The following is a 21,465-nucleotide window of genomic DNA, read 5'->3' as shown; positions in this document are numbered from 1 at the left end:
ACTCATTCCTGATTGGCTGATGGGCATGGCTTGTGGGTGTAGCAGAGTAGTGGTTAATTTACATATTACTCTTTTATTAGATAGGATAGGAAAAAAGGCTATTGATATGGTTTCAGGTTCCACATTGCACCTAACCTTTGAGAAACTACCATTTGTCAAGTGTTGGTGTGATAGCAAGAATATCCACAATTACCTGAAAAGGTTATATATACCACTCTCTTTCTCACTGTGCTTCTGAGTGAGACTAGATTTTCTTCATATATAGTACTTCAAACAAACCAAAGTATAGCAACAGACAGAAAGCCAAGTAGATTCTGAGAATGCAGCTGTCCTCTATTAAGCCAGAGACTGAGGAGATTTGCAAAAATGTAAAATAACTGCCATCCTCACTAATTTGGGGAGGTGAATATAGTTATTTTTCACGTTAAAAACACGTTAACATGATTTATTTCTATGGAGCAATATTTAAAATTTTTCTCAGTTCCCATTTTAATACGGTAAATATTGATAGATGTAACCTACTTCAATGAAAGCTTTTTGGATCTTCAAATGCCACTCAATTTCTAAGAGTGTAAGGGGTTCTAAGACCAATCCACATAGTATTGGTATTTTTAGGTATCTGGGACCCAGTGCATAAAAAATTGACCTGGCAAATGTTTACCATGTGCCAACTCTATGCCTGATGCTCTGCTAGGCATGGGGGATTCGGAATTGGAGGACTCACAGACCAGAGGAGGAGAGAAACAGGTAAGAGAAGAGTTATAAAAGGGACTTTGATGAGAAGGAGCCTGCACCGGGAGCATATACCCATTACGGGGAGGACGTGAAAGAGGAAGGAGCCAGGGATGCTTCCCAGAAGAGCAGACACTCCACCTGTCTTTAAGGCCAGCTAAGGGGAGAGCATTTTAGGGAGGGGGAACAAAATGCATAAAAGGTAGAGGCTTTAAGAAAAGTATGGCTATTTCCAGCGCCTACAGAGGCTCAATATGAATGCAGCATGAAGTACAAGTGTATGTATTGGAGGTGAGGTTGGGGATGAACAGGGCCCAGAGATGTCTTTCATGAGTTTGGGAAAGCAGGGAGATGGGGGAGTTAACAGTAAGAGGTCGGGCTTGTTCCGTGAGTAGCAGCAGGCAGCTAAACAGACCGAAATAACATTTACGCTCCCCTCCTCCCATCCCCACCCCCGGCCCAGGCCGGGCCCACGGTTCCCACGGTTCCCACCCCCACCAGCAAAGCCAGGCCTCCCAACCCTTGCCCCTGGGGAGCGAGGAGAAGCGCTCCCCCCAGGCTTTCTCGGCCCGGCCTCCCTTAACCACTCCGAGGCGGTTCTCCACTTCCTCTCCCCGACCCCATCCCGAGGAAAAGGCGAAAACAGCCCCGCTCCCGCGCTTCAGACTTCCGACCCCAGGACCCGGCTCTGGGGGCAGTTCCTCGCGGTCTCGACTGGAGGGGGGCCATCTCTCCCCGGCTCCCGACCCCCGGCAGCGCAGTAACTCTTCCCCACGCCCCCAGCCTACCCCGCCCCTGCCCAGCCCCGCCTCCCCACGGGGAAACATCCCAAAAAAGGGCAGAAAAGAAAGTTCGGCGTAAACTTGGCCTCAGGGGAAGAGAGGAGAGTCCGCTGGGAAAAGGGAGGGTGCGCGGGGCCAAGCGGGGAGCGGGGGCGAGGCAGGGTGACTGGAGAGGCGGTCGGCCTCCAGAGCGAGGAGGGGGGACAGGGAAGCGTCCCGGGTGGGGGTGAGGGCGGGCGGCGCGCGTGTCCCGCCCGGCTGCAGCCGCGTGGAAACTATGCGGGGCACGTGGGGGCGGGGCAGGCAGGACGCGGAGTTGGGTTCCCAGCCGCTGGGCGACGGTAGAGGAGGGGCCCTGGCTCTGGGGGCTGAGGCTGGAAGGGGAAGCGAGGGCAGGAGAGGTCAAGCCCGCCCTCGGGGCAGCAACCCGGGCCGCGCCCAGGGCTCGGGGCTCCCCTCCTGCCTCAGTTTCCCCAAGTCCCTGGTGAGGCTCTCGGTTATCACTACCACGTCGGTAACGCAAATCCAGAGTCTGGGACTGCGGGTAAACTGAGGCACCCGAACCGCGGAGGAGCCCCTCCTCCCAAGAGACATTTAATCTGGGGGGGATTTACAGGAAACTTCTAAATTAAGGTCAGCGGCTGCTACAGCTAAGGGGGGGCACGCCGGTCCCTGCGCCCGGGCAGCTGCCGTGAGCTCACGCCCCGAAATAGCCCCAGGGGCCCCAGCCGCAGCTGCCGCCGGGCCGGGTTGTCACTCAAGAGTAAGCGCAGAGCCCCCCAGCCCGAGGGTCCCCTCCCCTCCCCTCCCCTCCCCTCCGCAGGGAAGGTTTTTTACCAGACTGTCCGGGCTACCTTCCCTTCCGACGGCCTGGAGGGGAGGTGGGGGAAGGGAAGGGCGGGGCCAGAGGGGGCGGTCCCGAGGGGGTGGGCGCCGGGGGCGACCGCGCCCCCCAACCAGGCAGAGCTTCTGCCCCTACAAGGTTTGGGTTGCGGCGGGGGAGGGTCCCGGCCCCCGGCTCCGCCCGGTTCCTCCCGGCCTTTTAGGCTCTCTCGCGGCTGGAACGCTCCAGTCCCACTTGGTACTCCTCGCCCACCACCCGCGCGCTCAGTCCGCACAGCCAGCCCATTTCTCCCGGACCGCACCGCCGCCGCCGGCCGGCCCGTCCCACACCGCAGCCATGGACGCCATCAAGAAGAAGATGCAGATGCTAAAGCTGGACAAGGAGAATGCCATCGACCGCGCTGAGCAGGCCGAAGCCGACAAGAAGCAAGCTGAGGACCGCTGCAAGCAGGTGGGGACCCAGGGCCTAGTACAACCCCATACCCCCACCCCCAACGAGGGTGGGGTAGGCTCTGCCCTGTGTCCCTTACCCTAGGGACTGCTCTCTGAGGAGTCGGGGGTTGGACCTTCACAGTACCCCTAGGGACCTAGCCAGAACCAGAATTCATCGTACCCACCATAACCCCGGGAGCCACAGTCCCCCAGTTTCCACTCCTGCCCTTGAAGAACAATGATGGGCCCTGCTTCTTGGGGCTGGAAACTCTCTCTACCCCCCGCTCAGTTCTCCTGGCCGCACTGTTTCTCCTCTGCTATCCCTCTTCCTCCCTGACAGCCTCTAAATATCTTAGTACCCCCTCACACACCCCTGCCTCCTCCTGGACCCTGGGCCTGGCTGACGGGGACTCTCTCTCCAGCTGGAGGAGGAACAGCAGGCCCTCCAGAAGAAGCTGAAAGGGACGGAGGATGAGGTGGAAAAGTATTCAGAGGCAGTGAAGGACGCCCAGGAGAAACTGGAGCTGGCTGAGAAGAAGGCCACCGATGTGAGTGTGGACCTGGGGGGCGAGGGGGTGGGGTTGCACACTGGGAGGGGTCCTGGACATGGGAATGAAGGGAGAAGGGACCTATATATTCCAGCACCAGGACAGAAATGTTTTCCCTCAGGAACCCGGGCCAGGGCAAGCTTGCACAAATAATCCCAGGCAGCGGGTAAATCAAAACCACCTACCACTTCCCCCAGAGGACGTAGCCTTGTAATTCCATTTGGCTCCAGCTCTTTCAACATACAGTGATCAAACAGTGAGTCATCGTGGGGGTGGGTGGTACAAGAATTCACCATCCACCTCAATTAATCCTGCAGCTGAAAATGGAGAGGAGACTACAGCTACATTTCTGGGGTGTGGGTCTAGGTGCTGTTAGGCACGGGGAGAGAGAGGAATCTGAAAGTGGGACCTGACTTGAGTTACACTCCTGGGGGGGCATTAGAAATTCCCTGGCCCTGACCTCTGGCTCTGGTAGCCCTGCTGTGCACTGGGGCCCCTTATTTACCCTCATTAAGTTGTCAGCCTCGAGACCATGCCAGGCCACAGGGCAAGGGGACAGGGCCACAAATGCCAGGACAGCTGCTTTGGCAGGCCTTGCTCACTCAGATGTCTCTGCCCACCCCACACTCTCTAACCAGACTTCTCTAGCTCCTGTCATTCCCAATCCCCATCTTGAGATAAGAGGATAGTCCTAAGACTTTGGACATGGTTACTTGTACCATTCTCTACCTCAGTTTCCCCATTTGCCTTGTACCCAGGATTGTTTTAAGTTTAAGATGAGCCTATCGATGTGTTGGTGGGATGGGGAGATTAGCATAAGCATGGTCTGATTGTGAGATCAGGAATGGCATTACTGTTTGTGTTGACCATTATCCATGTTTCCCAATTCCCGCCCCCCCATGCCCACCCTGGGCTGGTTTCTCTGACCTCCAGCCTTTGGTTTTGGTTCTCCACCAGCCTTGGCACTTGGGAGGGAACTGACCCGCAGCTGCTAGCAAAGACAACCCTGGGCATCTGATACTCTATAAATAACCAAGGCCCAGTACAGCTGGAGGCAGGACTGGAAACTCAAGGAGCTGGGTGGGGGCTGGAGGGAAGAAGGGTGGACAGGGACAGAGCTGGGGAAGCTGGGCAGCAGTGCCAGCAGTAGAAAGGAAACTGCCCAAACTTATTTTGTGACCTTGAACACAACACTTAACGTACACAGTTCCTTCCTCCATGTCTCCCTTCTTTCCTGCTCTTTGTCCAATGGGGACAGTAGTGCCTGTCTGTTGTTAGAAAGCAGCATCCATAACCAAGAAGAGCTTGAAAAGCAGAAAATGGTAAATGTCAGTCCTGTCATGAGGATCCCAGGACTTCCCAGAGTTGTCACCCCACTATCATGAAGAGTTTTCCTTTCACAGAATCTCATCTCTCTCTAGAGTCGGCTCCCTCAACCCCCCCATGTCATGCTTCCCAACCCCCGTGCTGTTTCCAGAGTTCTTCCACCTTGAGTCATCTGGCCCTGTGCCCATGATGGGCTCTTGTCACTGTAGGTGGCCTTCAGCACCTGGAGGACAAGCTACTACTTTCTATATATGGTGCTGTTTCCCTCGCCCTACGGCACCACCAGGACCTGCTTTCTACCCCCTCTGTCCCCAGTGCTGCCACCCCTCTCTTCCCTCTCACTCACTTCTTCCCCTACACTGATCCTTTCCCCTCTCCAATCTTAAACCTCAGGGTCCCTGTGTCTTTGTGACTGAGGAAGCACCAGGGATAATTAACGTTTATGGCGTGTGGACTCTGCAGGCGACGTGTTCACGTGCTTTTTGCATATTATTTTATTTCCCCCAAATCATCAGAATTGCTTAAGGAGCTTTTTTTTTTTTTTTTTTTTAAAGGATTTTCAAGTTCCTGCCCTGGAGATCTCCATTTAGTGGATCTAGCAAGGAGCTAGAGAACCTGTTTAGTTATATAAGCCCCAATTGTCCTGTTGATTAACAGTCTATGAAGAAGGATCTGCTATTGTCAACTCGGATTTTAAAAGGAGAAAACTGAGGCTTAGAGAGACTAAATAGGTTGCCCAAGATCACACAAGTGTTGAGTGGCTGAGCCGTGGCTCCAAGAGAACAGTCTAACTCAGAGCCGATACTCTTAATTCCAAACTAGACAGCTTCTCTCATTTTCTTTTGTTGGAGCCCTTCCTTCTTGCTCTGCCCTCTTTTTCTCAAGATATCAAGTTTCCATGGAACTTCTCCAAAACCTCCATGTTTTGCCGCTGTATTTTAGGATCAGTGTCTGAGTATGTGTCACTCACACTGCCCTTGCACTGCCCCCAGTTGTCTCTTCATCTTGCCAGGGAACCCCTTGCTGCAGCCCTGGATGTCCCATACAGGTCTGGCTTTCCTCCAGAGCCCCTTGCTGGGAGTCTGCCTGGCAACGGGTGACATCACTTGAGCTTGATTCTATGATTGGCTATTTTTGGCAACTTTATGTTAGGTTGGCCTGATTCTTTCCCACTTCCTTACCTTGACCGGCCTTGCAGTGGAGTCAGGGCTGCCTCAGACCTGGTCCCAGCACTTGGAGTGTTCTCTGAGGGGACAGAGCTGCATGCCTAACTATGCACAGTGCCTGCATTGGCCCTGTAGCAGAGAGTGGAGCTTGTCGAGGAATGCATATTGGGGCTGGAGCATAGAGTCTGGGCAGAAGATAGATGGTTGGTTAGAGGGTAAAAAAATAGGAAGACAGAAGACAGGTTCTTTCTGATAAGAATCTTACCATCCTCTGGAGCCTCCCTGATCCTCATCCAAGGTAGACAAAGCCTGTCTGATCTCTCATCTTTGACCCATAGGCCGAAGCAGATGTGGCCTCCCTGAACCGCCGCATTCAGCTGGTAGAGGAGGAGCTGGACCGGGCACAGGAGCGCCTCGCTACAGCCCTGCAAAAGCTGGAGGAGGCTGAGAAGGCAGCTGATGAGAGCGAGAGGTGGGCAGGGGGTCCTCGGGGTTGAGCCAGGGAAGGGGGATGCTGTCTCTGCTGGTCCTGACCCCACCCTCACCCCACTCTCTGCCTCTCAGAGGAATGAAGGTCATTGAAAACCGAGCCATGAAGGATGAGGAAAAGATGGAGCTGCAGGAGATGCAGCTGAAGGAGGCCAAGCACATCGCTGAGGATTCAGATCGCAAATATGAGGAGGTGACAGCCCTGCTCCACTTCCTTCTCACTTCCAAGCTCCACACACCCCCAGTCATTCACCAGGGATCTATTTCTTCTCTCTCCTACCCCACCTCAGGTGGCCAGGAAGCTGGTGATCCTGGAAGGAGAGCTGGAGCGCTCAGAAGAAAGAGCTGAGGTGGCTGAGAGGTAAGGTTACCCTGGGGTGGGAGTGAAACTTAGCCTGAGCCCATGACTATGGGGCACTCTGCACAGTGGGGAAGCAGTTTCTCAGACTTGGGGCCATAGGGACAGGTCCTGTCCTCTGACCCCTACCCGCTGCCCCCAGCCGAGCCAGGCAGCTGGAGGAGGAACTTCGAACCATGGACCAGGCCCTCAAGTCCCTGATAGCCTCAGAGGAGGAGGTAGTGACCTCTCTGGACCTTTCTGGGCAATAGCGCCTTCTCTCATCTCACCTTCCCCTCCATCTCAGGCTGCTCTCTCTCATCTGCTGGGGGTCGGGAAGGGCCTGGGGCCTCCAAACTCTGCCTGCTGTCACTCTCACAACTTTGCTCTTCTCTTCTCTCCTCCCCCTCCCCCACTGTGCCATCTCCACTGTCTCCCCCCACTGTGCCCTCACACCCCACCCTGCCACACATCCCCTGCAGTAAATGTGGGGACCTAGAGGAGGAGCTGAAAATTGTTACCAACAACTTGAAATCCCTGGAAGCCCAAGCAGACAAGGTAGAGGGGGGTAGAGGGGCAGTGAGGATGGGGTCCTGCAGGGGAGGGAGGCGATGGGCCCAGGCAGGGTGGGGCTGGATGGTCCATGGAGACAAGATCATGAGTAGCCTGTGGGGCTCAGGAGAAATGAAGGATTTGTGGAGGCAGTCTACTAATGGCATGTGTATGTCCCTAAAAGTATTCCACCAAAGAAGATAAATATGAAGAGGAGATCAAACTGCTGGAGGAGAAGCTAAAAGAGGTGAGAGTCCTTCCAGTCCCCACCTTCCCTTCAAGCCCCAGAGTCCCTAGCAGAGACTGCCTGTAGCAGGGAATCTGGAGATCGGGATAGAAGAAAAGGTTGACTTAAGTGATAGTGTCTGGGAGGGCCTCATTTTTTGGTCATTTCCGCATCTTGCCTTTACTCCCAGGCTGAAACCCGAGCAGAGTTTGCCGAAAGGTCTGTGGCAAAGTTGGAGAAAACCATTGATGACCTGGAAGGTAAAGGAAGTCGCCCCTCTACCCTCAAACTACACTCCCTGTGACTATTAGCTCATCCCTTTTTCTTCGCATCCCATTATATTTGTGACCAGTAAACTAGGATTGCACCACCTGAGACTCCACACACGCTGGTGCTCGGTGCCTACCGTTTAAGTACTTGTAACCAGCTACACCTCCAGTGCTTCTTAAACTTGAGCATGCTTAAGAATCCCCCAGAGGTTTAAAAGGCGGATTTCTGGGTCCTGCTCCGAAATGATTGCTGACTTTGGGCTGGAGAATTTGTACATCTAACAAGCTCTCTGGTAAAGCTGATGCTGCTGATTGGTCCTCGGACCACACTTTGAGTAGCACTGATGTAGACAAGTCTGTTTCCAAGTTCAACACAGTAGAGCTATATCACAGAGACGTCTTTATGACATAGAGAGCTATTTGGTTACTATCTAGGTGTGCAAGACAACATTGATGTAAAGTACTATTTTAAACTAGATTTGATGTAAACAATCATGCAGGTATTTGCTAGTCTAAGGCTATTTCTCACTATCACCAACATCGTGCCTAGAACTGACTTTCCTTCCTATGGTACGATAACCCTTCACTTTCACAATTCCAATTTCTCTTGCATCCAGCCTTCTCAGGCAAGCCTCTGTTTTATCTCCAACTTTGTAAGACTTTAGGTCTTTCTGGCTTGAACTCTCTTCACTTGAAGCGAGCACTCCTGCTTATCAAAAGCACTGTGCCCCTGGGTCCCCAGAGGAGGCAGCAATTCCTGGCAGAAGAACCAATTTAGGGTACAGAGAAGGACAAAAGAGACAGGGGTACAGAGAAGGGAGGAGGGAGCCCTGAGGACTGTCTAGCCTGCTCTCTGGCCTCTCTCATTCGTCTTTGCCCACCTCTCTCTGATTCTTGTTCTCTCTTTCCATTATCCTCTCTCCTGCCTTTCCTCTTCCCCTCTGTTCCCTCTCCCCACACTCCCATCCATCCCTGGACCCCCTCCAGACGAAGTCTATGCACAGAAGATGAAGTACAAGGCCATCAGCGAGGAACTGGACAACGCACTCAATGACATCACCTCTCTCTGAGCCCCTCACCAGTGTGGCCCTCTCGGCCCCTTCTCTCCTCTCCTTTCTATTCTCTCTCTGAGGAGGGATCAGGCAGGAGGAGAAAAATTGCCAACACTGCACAGCCAGGCTGGGCGCAGCCTAGGAGAGCACCCATCACACGTGCTGCCCACCCTGGCACTTGCTTCTTCCTTCTACCCATCACTCCACCTCCAGCCTCTACCTCTCTCTGCTGCTTAATAAACTCAACTTGGTCTCCGTGCTGTTTTCCTGTCCTCCAGAGAACACTTCCTTTACCCCCACAAGAGCACTGCTGAGACCTTGGCTCTTATAGATACCCCAATCTTGTGACACCCACAAAACTCTGTGGCCCACACCAAAATCCCCTCTGCATGGCATGCACAGTCTGTCACTCTGTCACTGCTGCATGTGGGCATGGTATGACTCCATCAATCACCCTGAGCTCTCTGGTGTCTCTGCAGACCCAGGCCTGCCACTGACCTTGGAGCGCTAAGCTGGGTTTCCAGGATCTCAAGGAATGACCAGAAGGGAAATGGGGTGGTGACGTGCAGGGGAGGGGTAAGAAGGTTGTGAAAGGTCTGAGATGAAGTTTGGAAAAACGTTGGATGCCAGCAACGTGGGGTTTTCACTGCAGGTCTGTTTTCTGCTTCGAGTCTGTCTATCCCTCTCTTTCCTGGCTCAGTCTTTGTCCTTCCTTCCGTTTCCAACTCTCTTAAACCTTCTAAAGAAGAATGGTAAATTAGTTTATGACTTAGGCCTTCCCATCCCACCTCCATGACCCCAGAGTCTTGAGTGAGGCATCCATGTCCGTCCTGGTCAATTCATCCATTTACCCCTTCCATGGGGTCCCCAGATCCCTGAATGCTGTGTCTTCATGTGCCTCCAACCTACTCCATGTATATTTGTCACACCCCCTGTCCATGCCTCCTTATGTCTCTCCCCTAGTGTCTCCCCTACCCCTCCTCATGTGCTGCTTCCTCTCACAGAGACCTTGGCCAGTGCCAAGGAGGAGAACGTGGAGATTCACCAGACCCTCGACCAGACCCTGCTGGAACTCAACAACCTGTGAGGGTTGGCCCTGCCTCCAGCCAGGCTATAGTTGCCGCCCAACCCAATAAAACTGATGTTACTGGTATCACAGGGCCCTTTAAGCCTTTCTTTCGTGTTGGCAATGGTGGTGGTAGTTTTCCAACGTGGAGAAGGCTGAGATGATGCCTGAGGGGAGCAATGGAGTCGGAAGGGCCCCTGAGGAGCAGGGCCTGGTTCTATGCTCTGTGACAAGACTTCCTTTTTGATGGTAGCCAAGGGGTGGGGGCACTGTGCTCATTTAGGAGGGGTGGTGAACAGGCTGTGTGAAGCAGAGAGGCCCAGTTGGGCTGAGGTTACATTCTGGCCTTTACTCCCCAAAGGGCAAAGGAGCTGCTATCAGCACCACTGCCCCCTTCCAGCAGGTGGCTGAGCCAGACAACATAATCTGAAGACAAAACTGCAAAGCTACACAGATTTTACTTGAGCAAGTGAAAGCCCCAAAGCCTCAATGTGATTTTAAGCCTAGACGCTGAGCCTGCCCTACTCCCAGTTACATACACTGGTCTACATACACACACACACACACACACACACAGGACCATCTCAACAATCTCAGTCATTTCTGCCCCCTTCCTGAGAGCAGAATGACCCCCACCACCAAAGGTGTTCACACCCTAATCTTGTGAAATGTTACTTTGCATGGGAAAGGGACCTTGTGATTAAGCTAAGATTTTTGAGACGGGGAGATTATCCGGGTTATCTGAATAGGCCAATGTAATCACAAGAGTCCTTAGAAGAGGGAGGCAAAAAGGTCAAAAGTGGATGCAGGAGATGTGACAATGGAGTAATGTGATGCAGGGGCCACAAGCCAAGGAATGCTTGGCTTCTAGAAGCTGAAAGAGGCAAGGAAACATTCTCTTATCAATGTCCAGGCCTGCCAACACCTTGACTTTAGCCCTTAAGATTCGTTTTGGACTTCTCCCCTCCAGAAGTCTAAATGAATAAATTCACATTACCATTGAGTTTGTGATAATTTGTTATAGCAGCAGTAGGAAATGGATACACTATCCTGATTTGGGGAACAAAGCTACCTTCCACATATTTTATTAGAAACATTTATTTTTAAAAAATCTTTGGTGATTAAAAAGGAAGCGGTGTAATAGGCAGGATAGACCAAAGTCTCCAGCTCCCCTCAGTTCCTCCGGCTGGCTTCTCTGCACATTCTCCAAGTTCCCGGCCTCTAGGCCACAGTCTCGGTGACCTCTGCTGGATGGTAGCTAACGGTCCCTTTGGTCCCACTTGGATGTCTATACGACAGGGAAGCCTAATCAGAAAACTGGCCCAGGACCAGCTCATTTGTGTGCAATTTGCATGAAGCTGTTCTGGACTCTACACAGGAAGTGGGGGTTGTGCCTGAGGGACAGGGTCAGTACAATACATACTTTTGCTGCCTTCTCATTTGCACAAGGAAGGCAACGCTGGTCACAGCAAAGAGAATGCCAAAAACCAGGGCCAGGATGTCACCTGTAGGGAGAGGAGAGACTGCCTCAGGGTGTGAGAGCCAGTAGGGTTCCCTCAGGGCCTACACTCTATGCCTGTAACCCCAACCCAGCCCTAAGTTCTCCAGCTGCCCCCAGCATATCAGAATCTAGAAGAGACCAGCAAAGGGATGGAGATGGATACACAAGAAGGGGGGAAATAAGCACCTTTTTTCCTCCCTAAAAATGAAGTAAAAGAGGTCATTTGGGAAGGACATGTTAGATTTTTGGAGCTTCATACTGACCAACTCTTGCCAATAAAGGACCCCCCACTGTGATCTGACACTGTCCTATCGGGTTTGGAGGTCTGTTCTGCAGAAAAGGAAGGGCAGTAGACATGATCCTGACTAGCCTCTGGGACTAAACTGTGCCAAGGGTTGTCCCCAGCATCAGGAGCCAGAGGAGAGGCGCGGACTCACCAGCAGCGAGGCAGGAGTTCAGGTGGACTGAAGAGAAAAGGGAGACGTTAGGCCGGGGCTGTGACCACCAGTGACAGACAAATGCAGGCACATGGGAGGATGAGAGACCTGTGGCTGGGCCACAGTCACATGGGGAACCAGACCAAGCCGCACCTGGCTGAGCAGCCTCAGCAGTCCGCTCCACTCCAGTAGGGAAGGAGGCCTCAATCGTTCGCCCATTCAAAGGCTGCGTGGCTCGGAAGTTCAGCTGTAGCCGAGAGTCCTCAGGTCCCCACAGGGAGTCAGAGAGGGTGTGGAGCTATGGAGGTCATTAGATAGTGAAAGGAGGGTCCAAGACAAGGAAACGGATTAAAGGCCTATTCACAGACAGTACCCCAGGTCTCCACCCTCCATGCCCCCTCTCTCTCCCACACCGCCCTTTCATTATGCCTCCTCTTTCTGCACCCCTTCTCCTACATCCCCACATCATCACATCCCCACAGGTTCCAGCCCCCACCTGCTTAGCACTCAGTCTCACTGTCTGGTTGAAAACAGTCCAGATGACCCCTTGGGCACAAGGGGGTGTGGTCAGAGACCCCTCATATCGGAAGTAACGGCTGAGATCAGAGGGCAGCAGTGCAGATACGTCCAGTCCTGGCACCCAAGTCTCTGAGTCTGCGGAGAGGACCTGGGCTGGAATCTCACCTAGATGGCTCCCCTCCAAAGCTCTGGGTCTAGGGATACAGTTTCATATCACGGAAGCCAAGCTGACTCAGTTCCCTGAGACCACTCCTTCACTAAGTGCATCCCTTCCCCAAACTCGGCACAAGACAACGCAGGAGAAAGCAAAGGGCTCTGGAGCCTCGCAGAGGGAGAGAACTGAGCCTTAGCTGCTCCCTGTGTGGGGCGTGCAGGAGGCAGCCGGTCAATGATTCTCTCTCATCATTGATGTTTCTCTCTCTCTCCCTCTCCCTTCCTCTTTGGCCTCCATAGCTCCACACCCTCTCTGATTCCCTGTGGGGACCTGAGGACTCTTGGCTACAACTGAACTTCCGAGCCACACAGCCTTTCAATAAAAAATAAAAATAAATAGATAAATAAAAATATGTGATGCTTATGAAGAATAGATAGTTCTCAGAAAAATTTGAGCTCCCCAGACTGAACACCAGAAGTTCCAAACTTTTTGGTCTTATTTGGTTTTTGTCTTATTTTGGTTTTTTATTCGGTGTTTGGTTTTAAACCATAAAACCTGCAGGAAGAAGTTTGCCTTTGCGTGTTTGCCTCTGTTCAACTTCATAGTTATTATCAAGATCATAGTCGTCCAGTTCACACATCAACCCTCTCCCTGTGGGAGAGCCCCATCTCCTTACCTTCCTCGGCGATTTCTTTCAAATGAGACAGCAACTGCTCATAGGCACTGTTTTCTTCTGGGCCTTCCTAGGAGATGACAGTGCAGGACAGGTAATACATGTATCTAGGGCCAGGGCTAGAGGCCTGAAGGTGAGGTGGGGTTCCCAGAGTCCTCCCTCATTTCTCAGCTCTGAGGATGCTGGGGGAAACACAAAATCTTATGTATTGTTACTCAGAGTTGACTTACTCTGCAAACTAACCCAACAAGTTCTGCAGGCTAGTTTGCAATGGCAAATTGGAGGAGGAGGAGGAGGAGGGTGGATCACTAAGACACAAGGCCTTCATGACCTGGGCCCCACTCCTGACAACCATAATGACCTTTGTACTCACGTTACCTCTGCATTCACCTTAATAATCCATGTGATTGACTTGGAACAAGGACATGTTATTTCTGAGGCACTTCTCTGAACTTTGTGCTTTGAGGCTAGCATTAAGGAGTCAGTTAGGGTGTGAATGAGCCTAGCACGTGTCTCAAGGTCTCTTCATTTTACCAGCTTCCTCTAATCGCTGTGTACGTAGTCTTAATCATTACAGGTCCAAAGAAAAGAGGTCACTAAATGTTTCTTGAGACTTGATTGCATTTCACAGAGGGGATATTATTGTTATGGAGGCATTAAAGAAATTACTCTTCCTGATGTCCACTTTATTGCATCTGTCATTCCCTGAGTGGGCCATATTCTGTCTTTGCACATACCATTTGCTCTGCATGAACATCTTTTCTTTCCCACTAGTGAAGTCTTCAAGTTACACCTCCTCCGAGAAGCCTTCCCTGACCACCTCTTTTACTCTGTCCTTTGTGTATGTCTACCTATGGGCCACCCATCACTGGCTGTGGACTCACTGGAGACAAGGACCCACAGTTTCTTAATCCTTTGTTAGGCTCAGTGCCTCCCTCATAGTGGTGTTGAATGAATGAACTAATGAGTGAATGAGGATAAGCAGGTGCCAGGGTGAGTGTGCTGGCATGGGTCTCTAGGGTAAAATACACTGAGCCGGGGGCATGGGGAGGACGGGTGTGGGGGACGTTCAGGGCTCGTACCTGCAGAAAGGCGGCCAGCACGGCCAGGCCCCCTGGGCGCCCCAAGGCCTCGTCAACTTTGGCAAATGCAGTGCTGAGGTGAACCACGTGGATCTGGAGAGGACAGGTGGGTAGGAACGGACAAGATCCCCTCGCCAGCGCCCCCCTTTGCCCCGCTGCGGACAGCTGCACGCTCACCTCGGCAGGGAAACGGTGGCCGCCAACCGTGTGCTCCGAGCCGGGGCCACCCGCAGACCCCCAGTGCAGATGCACCTGCAGGGCCCGGTACTCCTGCCCGGGACCCAGGGCCATCTCCAGCCCAGGAGGCAGAGTCAGCTGCACTGCGAGGGCGATCCGGTGAGCCGGTGAGTGGGCTCCGGCCCCGTCCCTGAGAGCCAGCCTAATCCCCAAGCACAGCAGGGACTGTCCCTCTTCCCCCTGCCCCGCCGTCCCCGATAACCGGATAGCTCCCGCCCCTTCCCTAAGGCCCCGCCCCAGGACCGCCTCACCAGTGTGGCCATTGTTTCGGAGGCGCAGTTCTGGGAGTGGCGGGAGCTCAAAGCCCAGAAGTTCCAGGGGTTGCAGGGCGGGGCAAAATGCGGTGTGCTCCGGGCGGATGTCCACCGGGGACTGGAAGCGGCCAGCGCAGGTTGGGGACACCTGGGGCCAGGGCGGGTCGCCTGTGGTAGGAGAGTATGAACAGGAAGTCTAGTGATAAGATCAGGAACTTTTAGGGAGGTGGGATAGAAAAAGTGAAGAGGTGGAGTCCGAAGACATGGGGGCGGGGGGGGGGGCGGCGGGGAGAGAATAGAAATCGGGTGTCCGGACGGGCAGATGTGGATGCCGTGGGTGGGACGCCCAGGACTAGAGTTCAGCAATGGTTGGGGGTCAGATCAGCAGGCGTGGGTGCCCAGATTGGGTCTGGGGCGGAGGGGGGGGCGTGGACGGTTGTCTCACCTCCATAGCGCCAATGACTGTGGTCATCCCCTGCATGAATGAGAAGGGTTAGGAGTGTGATCTTTGAGCCCAGACCCGCCCCGCTGGCCAGAACGAGATGGGCCTCCCTCACTAGCCGGGCTTCACAAACCCAGACGCCTTACAGAGGCACAGCAGGTAACAGAAATGCCTAAAGCTGAGATCCTACTGGCCCACCAGTTTGCAGCCACTGTGCTGGTAAAATGGGGGGAGGGGAGGGGTGGTGGGGGAGGGGGGGGACTCAGTCCCAGGCCCAACTCAGTCAGTAGAGCATCTTTCCTTTCTCCCTTACCTGTCCCTCCTCCCTACTCAACCCTCTTTCCTTTCTGGTCTCCAACTCTTTTTCCAAAGTTCCTGGCTTGGGAGTCAAGTTACCAAGGCCCCTCCCTACTGGCTATTTCCTTCTTCCCAGGTCTGTTTCCTCACCTGTAAACTGAAGATGAGGTGACCTCCACAAGCCCTCCTGCACTTCCTCCGGAGCCCCCATCTTTCCTCTTCGCTCCCCTCATACTCTTACTCCTCTCTACCTACGTTTTCTCTTTTTATGTTTCTAGTATCTTTCTCCTCTCCAACCTTCCCCTTTCTTTCCCACCTCTTCCTACTTATCTCTTTCCATCTGGGCCTCATTTCTGTCTCCCCATCCATACATGCCCTTTTAGCTCTGAAAGGGGAAAAGGGTCTGGTATCACCGGGACCCGTGGGGTTGGGAAAGGCCACTGTCACAGTACAGGCTGCTCTCCCCTGAGTAATCCCTGCCTGGGCGGGAGTTTGGTGAAAGGAAGCACAGACCTGGAGCCTAGATTTGGAGGGCTGATGACCACTTACCTTTGTTCCTGTGAGTGTCCCTGGGAGCTGGAGTGGGTAGATCCTCTACCTTCAGAGAGTCCTCTTCTGTTTCAGTCTTCATTCCAGGAGTGTCCTCCTCTCCAGGTAGGTCCTCTTCACTGGGCAGGTCCTCCTCACCCACTGGATCATCTTCCCCAGATGAATCTCCTCCCATGGAGGGAGTCCCCTGCATCCGGGATAGGCTCTGGGGATGGGTAGGTACCAAGAGCAGCAGGAATAGCAGCAGTTGCACAGTGGGGCCTGGAGCAGGAGCTGAGATCTGCAGAGGGAGCCAGGGACTGGGGCACAGGAGAGCCATGTGGCTGACTGTACGGTGTCCCAGACACGGTGTGTACGGGGTGTACGTGCATTGGAAACAGGAGCTGGGTGGGGGAGGAGCAAGCCTGGAGGGGAGCAGGCTGACTCACAGAGTGCCCTTTTGTAGAGATGGAGCCAAAGTCCCTCCATTCTGCCTGGCCCTGTGCCCCCTCCTCGATACCATAGCCTGGACTGGGGTGGAGTGAGGGCAGGTGTGTGCCCAGGCACAAGGTTATCGGGGTCATGGTGTAAGCCTGGAACTTAAGGCACCACCTGGCACTGCATAGGCTTCCCCTGGCACCACCAGGCTGCCTGCCAGCCAGCCTCAGCTAACCCTGGCCTGCCTCCCAGTCCCAGGCAGGGAAGGGGAAAGACAGGGAGAGGGGAGCAGGCCTTGTGTGCATCCCCTGCCCAGCCAGGGAGCAGGTAAGGGGTAGGGCAAACTGCTGCAGGAGCGCTGGCAGGGGAATAGGTGGGTAGGTGGGAGGTTAATGTGAGTATGAATGGAAAAGTGAGTATATGTATGAGAGGGACTCTGATGGGTTTAAAGAAAACTTGTTTTTCATCATATTACACCTCTGCTCAAAAACTTTCATTGACTTCCTACTGTCTATCAAAGTATCTTCCATCTGCCCATCTTCTCCCTTTAGCTGACTTCCACATCCTTGCAAAATCTTACCCAAGATACCTTCCCATCTTATCTCTTCCTACTATCCCTCATATTCCAGCCAAATTAAACCATTCATTTTTTTCCCAAAATATCCGCCTTCCTTCATATAGTTCTCACTACTGGGAATGCCTGCCATTCACACCTTTTAAAAAAATTTTTTTAATTGATTTTTTAAAAATATGTCATTATTGATTTTTTTAGAGAGAGAGGAAGGGAGAATCATTGATCGGCTATCTCCTGTATGGCCCCTATTGGGAATCAAGCCCGCAACCCAGGCATGTGCCCTGACTGGGAATCAAACCGGCAACCTTCAAGTGCACCAGGAGACGCTCAAACAACTGAGCCACACTGGCCAGGGCAGCCATTCACTCTTATAGGTAATAAATATTTATTTAGTATATAACGTATGTCAGGCACTGGTCTAGAAGTACCACTGAGACACAGCTGCTGTCCTGAGGAGCTCACTGTCTAGGGAGTGAGGGCAAACACTACGATAAGATTTAGGGGAGAGAGATGAATTCTGCCTCAGAAAGTAATACAGAAGTAGGAAAATTTGGTCGGGCCTGTGAAGAAGTAGAAGTTCAATTCAGTAATAACAATTTGGAGGATGGTACTCTGGGCAAAGGGGAGACATCAAATATTTTGGGAGAATGACAGAATGTAAGTCCCATATTAGGTCATGTTGAGGGCTGGTGTGGAGCATGGATTGGAGGGGGGGAGTGGGTGCTAGGAGACAAATGAGAGGACCCCAATATGGGCTTGGGGTTCCCAGTCTCTGCCTACTCATTTAACGAACACTTATTGTGCCTCCTCCAACCCTCCAGGTACTGTTCTAGGCACTAGGGATACGGCATTGGACTGGAAACGGCTCTACTGTTCTGTAGCTCACATTGCAGTAAGGCCCCGATGGCTTCGACAAACCAAATCGGAGTAAGGCCATCTCAGAAGGTTCATAACTGGAACACGTTCAGTAGGTATTGTGCATCTGTATGATTATAAAAGGTAATTAAATACATTGAAATATTTCTAATTCTGTTGGTAACTAGCCCCTCACTCCAGAGTGCTCCTGCTACCCCAGCTCCTTCCTGGGGACTCTCCCAACCTCCTCATGACCTCTTATCACAGCAGGGCTCCAGACTCCCACTAGAATGCCTGAGCCAGCTTCCACTCAGATGGATCAGTGTTTGTGCACCCACTACCATGTTGAATAGTCTTACTATCTCCCCTGTCTAAATCTCTTCTATTATTCAAGGCTCAGCTCAAAGGCCACTTCTTCCAGGAAGTCTTTCTTGATTAACTCTGCACTATAGGAAGAGATTTCTGGTGCCTCAACCCCCACAGTGCTTTGTTTGCCCTCGCTAATAACCTTGCCCACCATCTAATTCATATTAAGATGATTTATGACATTTTATCTGTTCTAATACCTTAGCTCCATAAAGGCAGGGTTCAGTATTTGATTGATTGAGTCATTCTTTTATTCAACAGCTATTACTGAGCATTTTTCTCTCGGCAGATCACCTTGCCTGGACTTGAGAAAACCCAATTGACTAAGCTGACTTTCTTGCCCTCGGGGAAAGGAGCTCGTCAATGACCTGTGCATGTTGAACCACAATTGTTCCAGGAACATGATACCACATTTTTATGGTACCCCATTTTATGCCTTGTCAGAGTGACTGCTATACTGTATACCACAAACTTACATGGCTGAACAACAGCTGTTCTTGAAGCAATCATTTTAGCAAGTAATTAGTCTAACCATCTATCAGGGATCCTCAAACTTTTTAAACAGGGGGCCAGTTCACTGTCCCTCAGACCGCTGGAGGGCCGGACTATAGTTAAAAAAAACACTATGAACAAATTCCTATGCGCACTGTGGGCCCGGGACGAGTCGGCTGCTAAGTAGGACAGGCAGCAGCACCTGGTGGGCCAGATAAATGTCCTCAGCGGGCCGCAGGTGGCTCGCGGGCCATAGTTTGAGGACGCCTGATTCTGGAGCCAAAGTAAGAGCCCTCCATCGATGGCAATTTGATCCAGTGTGCACACTGGATGATCAGCTCATTGATTTGGTCAGCTGTGTTGTTGCACCCTGGTGGGCCCCTGACACATGGAAGGTCCACGGTAATATCTAAATTGAATGGACCTGGACAAGATGGAATGTGGAAACAAGTAATCTAGTTGAGGTGGAAGAGGTTATGGGAAGCACAGGAGACAGAAACACGGGGACCATATGTCTGGGCATCTTTCTTCAACACTAATCCCAGCTTTATTTCATTTTCCCTCTTTCCAAATAGTCTGAATGTTTCCATCTTTTTCCTTTTTAGGTCTCTGTCAGGATCTCTTTGTATATTTCTCTGTGTGTCCACACATCTCCCTGCCCTCTCTGCTGCTTTCTCTCAGTATTTCAGAGTCCAGATCTGTGTCCAGGTGCAGATCTCCCTTTGTTTCCACATGCCATTATGCATGGTGCTGCCTCTCTCTTGAGTTCTCTGTCTGTGTGTGACTGTGTCTTCGGTCTGGGTGGGGAATGTGGACTGTGACCTGGGATCATACCTTCCCAGCTGGGAGTCTGCCAAACTCCAAAACAGGTTTGAGCTCCCAGAGTCTTGTTCCCTGAGCCTCCCCAGGTTGGGACAGAGTGTACTCAGGACTGATTGACTGGGGCACCCCCCACCTGGTGCACAACCTTATTTAAGGCCAAGTCTTTGGTCATTAGGGTCTGTTCGCAGAGGAGGGAGCTATTCGCTGGTGGGGAGGAGAAAAAGCCTCCCACTCCTCAGCCATGGATTAGAAGCAAAGAGATCAAAGCTCTTCTGGGGCCTTGAGGCCGACCTGTAGTTCTGGCCGACCTCATCATCTGTGTTATTTCATAGGACTTCTGTGACAAACTACCACCAACTGGGTGGCTCAGAACAACAGAATTTCTCTCTCTCTGGAAGCCAGAAATCTGAAATCAGAGTGTTGGCAGGACCCTGCTCCTTCTGAAAGCTTTAGAGCCTCTTCTAGCTTCTGGCGGCTCCAGGAATTCCTTGGCTTGTGGCTGCATAACTCCGATCACTGCCTCCAACTTCACATGGCCTTCTCCCTGTCTCCCTACTGGTGCCTCTTTTTGGAACACACCATTGGCTAGGGTCCACCAAGATAACCCAGAATGATCTTATTTCAAGATTTTTAGCTTAATTACATCTGCAAAGACCCCTTTTCCAAATAAGTTCATAATCATAGGCTGCTGGGGTTAGGGTATAGACATATCTTTATGGGGACCACCATTTAGCCCACTATGACATTAGCCATTTTAGAACTGATATTAGCCATTTTTAGCACAGGATGAGAAGAAATGGGTTTGTGTTGGAAATTCTCATGCCTTCTGCTCTTATCCCTCTTCATATTCTTTTTTTTTTTTTTTTTATATATATTTTATTGATTTTTTACAGGGAGGAAGGGAGAGGGATAGAGAGTTAGAAACATCGATGAGAGAGAAACATCCATCAGCTGCCTCCTGCACACCCCCCACTGGGGATGTGCCCGCAACTAAGGCACATGCCCTTGACCGGAATCGAACCCGGGACCCTTCAGTCCGCAGGCCGACGCTCTATCCACTGAGCCAAACCGGTTAGGGCTCTTCATATTCTTTGTAGGCAGTTTCATCCACTTCCATGGTTTCTACAAGTTCATGACAGACAAGTATCCCGGGGTTGGACTCTCTTCTCCACCTCAGATCCATAAGCACCTACCTAATTAACATCCTACATCCTTGGTGATATTATTGAGTTGCTGGATTAAGCTAACCCTACCTGCATCTGGACTTTTCAGTTGCATAAGCTAATAAAATATCATTTAGCCACTTTGAGTTTACTATTATTTATGACAGTCTTACTGGTATAAATTCCCGCCATGGCTTGGCTTCTCTCTGTCTCTCCAGTCTCCTCTTTCATCACTCTCTCCTTTGCAGTCTATGCTCTAATCTTATTGAACTTCTAGCTGTTCCTTGAATGCACTGTGTGTGTGTGTGTGTGTGTGTGTGTGTGTTATCTCCAAACTTTGTTCATGCAGTTTGTGTCTCTCACCTCTACTCTACTGCTAACCCTGCTCCACCAAGTTTTACTCATTCTTCAGGTATCAATTCACATTGTTACTTCCTCTAAGAAGCCTTCCCTGACTCCTAGATGGGGTCACTCCTGCCCGCATAAAAGCCTATACATCTTTTTGTAATGTTTATCTCACTTTATGGCGACTCCTTACCATGTCTGCCATGCTAGACTATCAGCATCAATAACAGCAGAGGCCATATTTCATTGTCCATTGTTTCATCTCCATGCCTAGCACAGGATGTGGCATATAAGAAGCATTTAATTTTTGTGTAATAACTGATAATTGTTGTTCAAAGCATCCCTAGGGCTTCTCCAGCATCCAGTGAGTTGAAAGCAGAGGTTGAGGGTAATTAAAGAATAGAGAGGTTGTTGACTGCCTTCTGACCTTCTCCCACTGGTCCTGCCTTCCTTTGGCTTTGGGGAT

The 21,465-nt window shown here is 51.7% G+C and overlaps 2 protein-coding genes across 10 annotated transcripts; one reads left to right on the top strand and one right to left on the bottom strand.

The window, feature by feature from the left end:
* Window positions 1-1,854: 1,854 nt before the first annotated feature.
* Window positions 1,855-9,911, top strand: TPM2 (tropomyosin 2). 7 transcript variants are annotated; one of them, XM_080669704.1, is made up of 10 exons: window positions 1,855-2,147; window positions 2,626-2,808; window positions 3,212-3,337; window positions 6,168-6,301; window positions 6,394-6,511; window positions 6,609-6,679; window positions 6,819-6,894; window positions 7,392-7,454; window positions 7,624-7,693; window positions 9,759-9,911. In XM_080669704.1, the coding sequence occupies exons 2-10, from the start codon at window positions 2,695-2,697 to the stop codon at window positions 9,839-9,841; spliced, it is 855 nt and encodes a 284-aa protein (XP_080525830.1). In that variant the 5' UTR covers window positions 1,855-2,147; window positions 2,626-2,694; the 3' UTR covers window positions 9,842-9,911. The 7 variants fall into 7 exon arrangements, with proteins under 7 accessions (XP_080525830.1, XP_080525828.1, XP_080525833.1 ...); XM_080669702.1 differs by lacking the exon at window positions 6,819-6,894 and adding an exon at window positions 7,138-7,213 and having other exon boundaries at window positions 1,885-2,147; window positions 8,690-9,906; XM_080669707.1 differs by lacking the exon at window positions 6,819-6,894 and adding an exon at window positions 7,138-7,213 and having other exon boundaries at window positions 2,121-2,277; window positions 8,690-9,906.
* A 916-nt stretch (window positions 9,912-10,827) lies between these two features.
* On the bottom strand, window positions 10,828-16,313 carry CA9 (carbonic anhydrase 9). 3 transcript variants are annotated; one of them, XM_080668367.1, is made up of 11 exons: window positions 15,966-16,300; window positions 15,123-15,152; window positions 14,675-14,845; window positions 14,364-14,506; window positions 14,187-14,279; window positions 13,108-13,174; window positions 12,255-12,412; window positions 11,912-12,056; window positions 11,759-11,785; window positions 11,244-11,325; window positions 10,828-11,108 (listed from the first exon to the last, which is right to left on the bottom strand). In XM_080668367.1, exons 1-11 carry the CDS (start codon window positions 16,282-16,284, stop codon window positions 11,042-11,044), a joined length of 1,302 nt encoding a protein of 433 aa, XP_080524493.1. In that variant the 5' UTR covers window positions 16,285-16,300; the 3' UTR covers window positions 10,828-11,041. The 3 variants fall into 3 exon arrangements, with proteins under 3 accessions (XP_080524493.1, XP_080524492.1, XP_080524494.1); XM_080668368.1 differs by having other exon boundaries at window positions 10,910-11,108; window positions 12,276-12,412; window positions 15,966-16,313; XM_080668366.1 differs by having other exon boundaries at window positions 14,187-14,506.
* Between the last annotated feature and the right edge of the window lie 5,152 nt (window positions 16,314-21,465).

The sequence above is a fragment of the Plecotus auritus genome, assembly GCF_963455305.1.
Source record: "Plecotus auritus genome assembly, chromosome: 5".
NCBI classification, from domain to species: domain Eukaryota; kingdom Metazoa; phylum Chordata; class Mammalia; order Chiroptera; family Vespertilionidae; genus Plecotus; species Plecotus auritus.
Note: the sequence above shows the minus strand (reverse complement) of the source record. Positions and strands in the feature narration are given on the sequence as shown.